Source organism: Alligator sinensis, unplaced genomic scaffold (assembly GCF_000455745.1).
Source record: "Alligator sinensis unplaced genomic scaffold, ASM45574v1 scaffold919_1, whole genome shotgun sequence".
NCBI classification, from domain to species: domain Eukaryota; kingdom Metazoa; phylum Chordata; order Crocodylia; family Alligatoridae; genus Alligator; species Alligator sinensis.
Genome location: NW_005842191.1, coordinates 589408 through 596794, shown reverse-complemented (window position 1 = coordinate 596794; position 7387 = coordinate 589408). Strand labels below are relative to the sequence as shown.

The 7387-nt window shown below is 46.8% G+C and overlaps 1 protein-coding gene across 4 annotated transcripts in view; it reads left to right on the top strand.

Moving 5' to 3' along the window:
• Positions 1–7387, top strand: part of KIF18B (kinesin family member 18B) — a 28588-nt gene that overhangs the window by 4601 nt on the left and 16600 nt on the right. For all 4 annotated transcript variants that reach the window (XM_006026373.2, XM_025207322.1, XM_006026371.2 and 1 more), the window contains exons 3-5: positions 1704–1861; positions 2890–2994; positions 4469–4579. In XM_006026373.2, the coding sequence (XP_006026435.1) occupies positions 1704–1861; positions 2890–2994; positions 4469–4579 (374 nt within the window). The remainder of the gene's footprint in view (positions 1–1703; positions 1862–2889; positions 2995–4468; positions 4580–7387) is intronic.

Sequence of the window (7387 nt, the reverse complement as noted above, 5' to 3'; positions counted from 1 at the left end):
CCCCACCCCCATGATGAGGGCCCCCACTTGACCCCCCCATGCCTTCCTGGGGTTCGCGCAGCAGTGGAAGCTGCCCCCTGCACCCCCCAGACGAGCTGTGGCTCTGTCCCATGCCCTGCTCCACCCCAGCTGGGCAGCACTTGCCCCAGCCCCACTCCCTCCCTCACTGCAGGGACCTTAATCTGCCCTCAAATGCCCCTTGACTCCCCCCTCCCCTTGCACCACAACAGACTTACCAGCTGCATGCAGCTCTCCATGCTGTATCAGAAATTGGATGGGTATCGGCCGATATGCCCCCTTAAAAATCAACCATCGGTATTGGCCCCAAAAATCTCTATCGTTGCACCCCTACTTATAATACTTGCAGATGACATCAAATGAGAAGGGCTGCAAGCACTTTGGACCCAAATTCAAATGATTTGACAAATTAGAGTAAATGACCTGAAGTCAGTAATATGAAATTTACTAAAGAGAAGTGCAAAGTACTATGCTTAGGAAGGAGAAATCAAAAACACAAATACAAGCTGGGGAGCATCCGGTTAGACAGCAGTATGATGGCAAAGGATCTGGGGACCACAAACCAAACAATTCAAGAGTTAGATGCTGCTACAGAAAGGCAACCATCTTTCTAGGATCTCTTAGCAGGAGTGTCAAGATTAGACACAGGAAGTTATTGTTCTACTCTACTCAAGGCTGTCAGGGACTCAGTAAATATTGGGCGTGTCTACACGAGATGCTAGAAGTGCACTAGACTAATTCTAGTGCGTATTAGCACATCACAGTGAAAGCCATGCTAATGCACTAATGTGCAGTAGAATTAGTCTACTGCATGTTAGCATCACGGAAAAAATATGCACCAGCACTACTGCACAGTAGCACCGATTAGAGTGCATTAAGTTAGCACCTGTTATTACAGGTGGTAAACTTAATGCGCTGTAATTACGGCTCATTAATGCATGTGTAAACATGCCCACCGAGTCCTTTTTTGAGTTCTGAGGAAATCTAAAAGGACTGAGTTTTTCCTCTGGCACGTACCGGGCTTTCTGTCAGTATATCCATCTTGCAAAGGATAGTGTGAGGCTTTGTGTGTAAAGTTTTGAGATGGTATCAAAGTACAAAGTGTTGCTAATGGAGAGAAATAGCAAATTCAGTCTAATGTCATGCCCTTTCTGGTGTCAGTGCTTCAAAGAAGATATTGAAAAATTGGAAAGGGTTCAGAGAATGGCTTGAGATCTGGAAAGTTGCAGCCTAGTGACAGACTTGGGGAAACTCTGTCTACTTCACTTTTTAAAGAGAAGGTTAACACATGACTTGAGCATGATCACAAGTGTCCACATAGGAAGACCTGATAGCAGAGGGCTTTTTGATCTAGCAGACAAAGCCTGAATGATATCAAATGATTGGAAGCTAATACTAGATAAAATTGGAGAACAGGTGCACATTTTTAGCAGTGAGGGCAACTAATCACTGATATACTTTCTCTAAGGCTTTAACTGGTTCTCTGTCACTTCCAGTTTAAATCAAGATTATTTTTATATGTAAAAAAATCCAAAAGGCCCTGGCTGAAGTAATGTCTTGGTGTAGGCATTAATGGGTGAAATTCTCTGGCCTGCATGCACAATGTCAGACTAAACTGTAATGGTTCTTAATGGCCTTAAAAGCAAAAGCTGAATTTCTGGTATATCCCATATTTCCCTTTACAGTGTTTGCCTATGGTGCAACAGGGGCAGGGAAAACCTACACTATGCTGGGATCTGAGAAGAGCCCCGGTATTATGTACCTCACCATGGTGGAGCTGTATAAGAGGATTGAAGCCAGGAAGGATGAGAAGAACTGTGAGGTGCTCATTTCCTATCAGGAGGTACAGTATTCTGACATTGCCATCTGCTACCATCTTACAGGCTGAGGGATTGCAATACTTGGGGACATGTGGCTCTGTCCCCACAAAAGGTATACAATGCAGGCAAGACATTTAGATTCCTTAATGCTGTATTGTTGATCAACTCATTTGGTACTGAAACACTGCTTTTCCCTTGGAGAGGAAGAAATGCGTCTCCTCCACTTGCTTTTTGACTTCTATACACTGCTTCCCAGACCCCAGAAGCCCTCCCATACCTGTCCTTGTGCATTAGGGATTTTGCATCACTTCTCTTTTGGGCCACCTCAGTGGCTTTGTACTCCTGTATAGCAACAGCAGCAATTTTCTCTAAACCAGCGGTTCTCAAACTCTGACAGATTACACACCACCAATTTAAAACAATACAACCTTTAAGTACCACCCACCAGCAAATTTTTGTCATATAAAGTAATTATAGTAAATCTGTCAACCTGTACCACTGACAGGTTGCCTGTGTACCACTGATGGTACCTGTACCACAGATTGGGAACTGCTGCTGTAAGCCCTCAGGACCAGTTCTCCCAAGATCTACAGAACCAGCAGGCAACTGGTAACAAAATCAGTGTGGTGTTCCTCATTTGCAACTGACTGGAGGTGTGAACTTGTATGAATTGCTTAATTTCATATAAATCTATTCTTCCTCATAGGAATAAGTTGCACACGTTTTAAGGCTTAGTGTTTGCACAACTTTCCAAGATTCCTGGGTGATGGGCTCTTCAAGGGAATGGTAGTAGTAAATTGAAGACAAATTTTTTGTAATGATGGGAAGTCCTCCTTAGGACCAAGTACATGAGGATAGGGTGCTGTATCATGATTTTCTCCAAGGTAGAACTTAGGTAAAAATATCTTTTCAGGAAATCGGCACATGAGGATCCATGCCTCACTGGTCTGAGCCCCACTCTTTCACTCCACCTGAAGACCTGCCCCTGGTTCCCTGAACCCAGCTATCAAAGATGCTTTTTAAAATTTTTACCTTTGGTCCCTTTTTCTAGGTGTACAATGAGCAGATTCATGACCTACTGGAACCAAAGGGACCTCTGGCAATCCGGGAGGACCCAGAGAAAGGGGTAGTGGTGCAGGGACTCTCCTTCCACCAGGTAGGTATAAAGTCTCCCTACAGCAAACTGCATGGGCTAGCCATCTCTGCAAGTCTAACTGGTCTTCAATAAAAGGGCACAGAAGGGAATTCATTTTGCTTTGAGCCTTCTCATTTCTTCTGAAGAGCTGAGGTGTGAGTTATGATTGGGTGAGGAACAGCCAAGGAGCTAGGCTTATGAAATCCAAAATAGGTTATGGAAATTCCTCCACACGGGCTTTGTGTTCAGATCCAGACCAGTTCCGTAGGCCTGTCCGAAGCGGCTAGTATTTGCTTCGGATTCGGCTGATTCGGGGGACAGTGATTTGATTCGGTGATTCAAATTACTGTCCCGATTCGATTCAGCTGAATCTGATTTGGAGATTCGGCTACTGCCGAATCTCTGAATCAGCCAGGCCCCTCCCCTGCCTGCTCTCCCAGCCCAGCAATGGCTGCCCTGCCCACCCCAGTTCCTGGCACTTTAAAAAAAAAAAAAAGCCCTGACTCGGGAGAGGGGGGGATCCCCACTGCCCCACACTGTGTGGGGGGCTCTGCACAAGCCCCTTGACACCCCATGGCTGTCCCGTTCACTGCAGCTGCGGCCCTTTAAGAAAAAAAAACCCAAGAAACCCCCCCAGACTCACCGCTCCTGCCAGCAGGTGGGCAATCCCCACTGCCCCATGTCACATGGGGAGCTGGGAGGGGATGGGACCTGGCCAGGGTCCCCCCATGGTCCCCTCCCCCAGCCCCCCCTCCTTCGCCCTCTACTTACCAGCTCCAAGTCCAGCTGCAGCTCCCTGCTGCAGCCACCAGGGACTGTCTGAATTATCAAAGCTTTCTGAATCTTTTCAAAAGATTCGGAGAGCTTTGAATCAATTCGGACCTTTTAATTGGTTCGAAGCTCTCCGAATCTTCCGGAGAGCTTTGATTCGGATTCAGAGATTCGGCCACCAAATCGGGCTGAATCTCTTCTGAATCGAATTACCACCCGAAGCTTTGCTCAGCCCTACAGTTCTGTAGTAGCTGACATCTGTTGCAGTAGCTGACATTACCATCTGTTGATGTCTGTGTATAAAATCAACCTAGTTCTTGTTGGACAGATGCATTTATTGTGGTTGATTTGCTTGTTGTCCAGTGAATAAATTAACTTTGGAAAGTTTATGTTTCATAACAAAGACAGTCCTTCATGTTTAGGGCTAAAGTGCTGCATCAGATCTGCACAGGGGAATCCTGTCCTGCTGTATTCCATGTTTGTACCTGTCTTGTGTAGAGAAGACTTCAGCCTCAGGGCGTGCTTACCTGGCACCTTTCCCCAGCTCAAAATTCACCCTCCTCATAAAGTTTGTTTGTACTGAGAAGAACAGTAGTTTATGTGGGTACCTTTGACTGTAATCCTTGGGAGGGAGCTGTGTAGCTTCCCTATTTAGATTTGAGCTATAAAGACCTTCCTTTTGAAGCACTGTTTTGGTACTCTTTTTTCTCTGTGTTCCTTTCAGCCGAAGTCAGCTAAGCAGCTTCTGGAAATGTTGGCTAACGGAAACAAAAACCGCACGCAGCACCCCACAGATGTCAATGCCACTTCTTCACGCTCACATGCTGTCTTCCAGGTGAGGGGCAGCACCAACTTCTATTAGGATGTCATGGGGCTTTTCACTTCAGGTACGGGTGCCCAAATTGACCCAGGTGAAGCTGGGAATCAAAATCTTGAGAGGCCGGTATTTAAGGGTTCCTTATGATTTTTTATTAAGTGTATTGTGAAGAAAGGTTATGATTTCTTCTGAAGCATCTGACAGTAGCTACTGTCAGACAGGACTTGGGCTGGGCCCAGCTGCCAGTATGTTCTTATAGCTAGGAAACACCTATTGCTGTAAATTTTGACCAAAGTGCAGGATTCTTTCTGCAGTGCATTCAGCATAGTTTTAAGTGTCCCAAATGCTTGAGCTGCCCTTCCAGCTGTCAGGAAGCTTTTTTTAATATTTGGCTTAAGTTTTCCCTTGTTCATTCCTGTGCTCCTGTGTATTTATTACATTCAACCAGGGGTCGGCAACCTACAGCTTGCAGGCTGGATCCAGCCTGCAAGGAGATGTGGATTCAGCCTGCTGCAGGGGAGGGTACCTCCACTGCCCTGTGCTATGTATTGCTCTGTCATGTGCCACTTCCCTCCGCAGCATCCAGCAGATGGCTGTTCTGTTTTGAGGGCTGTTTTGTAGCCTTCACTTACCCTCACTGTCAATCCCTTTTCCCAATTGCTGCTGATGATAGAAATCTGCAGCACTTGGTGGCAAGGGTAAATGGAGACTCCACTGGGGTGGAGGGGGCAAGAGAGTGGCCAGTGGCACAGAGTAGGAAAGGCTGGGGTGCTGCAGAGAAGGAATCTGCGACCTGGTTGCAAGTGACAGCCCTCAATTCTTAAAGATTGCCAACCCCTACGTTAAACATTTAGACTGCTTCCATGGTAGCTTATGAATAGGTATTTTTTCCCCACCATCCTTTTCAGCATTTCCCTAGCTTTACTGATTTGGCTGTCAATATCCTCTCCGGCCTACTGATTATTTGTTCTCTTCTTGGAAAGAAGAATGTATCTTTACAATGTAACATTCAATTGAAAAAAAGTGGTCACACCTGGCCTGTGCAGAGAGACCCTGAGACCTCTGATTGCAAGCTTATTTCTAATGTGCTGCCTTTCATCCCAAATCCATTCCTGCATTCTCCACACACTAAGCGTGTATGACTGGAATGATTTTCCCTTGAGTCAGGAACCTCAGACTTCTTGAAGTACCAACTGGAGCACCAGTCAGCAACTGCCCCCCTCCTCCCCCAGCTTTGCTGGGGACATTGTTGACTGCTTCAGAGGAAGGTGGAAACCACCCCCAGAAGCCAGTAGCATTCATGAAGGTGCCTGTATTGGGGGGTGGGGGGAGGGCTTCCTTTCTGGTCCCTGCAGATAACCAACAAAAGTGCATGGTATTGTCAGGCACTTACCACACTGCAATAGAGCTACTATATTTACTCCCACACCACATGCAACCTTTTTTCCAAAATTTGGAGGGGGTGTGTCTTAAGTTAGAGCTGATTTTTCTTCATTGGAATAAAGTATGGCAAAATAGAAGCATGGAGATGTTGTGCTAGAATGGCTGCCAACATTGCTATCACTTCCTTCTGGCCCAGCAGGCAGAAGGAAGTGGAGTTCAGTTATAACCCTCACAGCTGCCCAGGAATTTCTAGTAGCTATTGGCTGAACACTGTAGCTTGTGCCTGAAGGAGCCACTGGGCTGGCTCAGGGCAAGTAAACTGCTGTATGCAGTCTGTAGTATCTTGATGAGGTTTGTTGTTTGGAAACATTACATAAGTCCCTGTAATTTAATAATATAATAATAAGAAGAAGAAGCTTCTAGGAGAACTTACTGGGCACATTTACACGTGTAATTAATGTGACTGAATAAACTCTGGTGCGATTTGAGCTGGAGTAAACTAATCCCACTGTCACCATCTGCACATGCATTTAAGCCAGTGGTTTTCAAACTGTGGGGAGCAACCCCCACCCTAGAGGGGCATGAAGAAATGTTGGAGGGGCACAGGCAAGAAGGTTGGAAGGAGCTGGCACCGCTGCAGCCTTAGGGGGGGGATGTGGGGGTGTGAATAAACTCTGGTGCGATTTGAGCTGGAGTAAACTAATCCCACTGTCACCATCTGCACATGCATTTAAGCCAGTGGTTTTCAAACTGTGGGGAGCAACCCCCACCCTAGAGGGGCATGAAGAAATGTTGGAGGGGCACAGGCAAGAAGGTTGGAAGGAGCTGGCACCGCTGCAGCCTTAGGGGGGGGATGTGGGGGTGGGGAGCCCTGGGCAGGCTCTGCCAGCGGGCTGCACTGCTCCTCTTTCCAAAAAGGATGTGCATATATTATTTAGGGGTGTATGATATGTGAAAAAATACAGTGACTCCATGTCCCAATTTGGGGATGCAAATACTTGATTACACATATCATAAAATCATAGAAGTAGAGTCGGAAGTGACCTTGTAGATCTTCAAGTCTGACCCCCTGCCTGGGCAGGAGGAAAACAGGGCTCAAATGACCCCAGCCAGGTAGGCATCGAGCCTTTTCTTAAAGACCCCAGGGTAGGAACCAGCACCACCTCCCTTGGAAGTTGGTTCCAGATCCTAGCCGCCTGAACTGTGAAGTAGTTCTTACGGATGTCTAATCTAAACCTACTCTCCAACAACTTGTGGCCGTTATTCCTTGTTATCCCAGGGGGTGTTAGGGGAAACAAGGTCTCCCCCAAACCCTTCTGGTCCCCCCTAGTGAGTTTATAGATGGTCACCAGGTCCCCCCTCAGCCTTCTCTTGTGAAGGCTGAACAGGTTCAGGTCCCGTAGCCTCTCATTGTAGGGTCTGCCCTGCTGTCCCCGGATCATG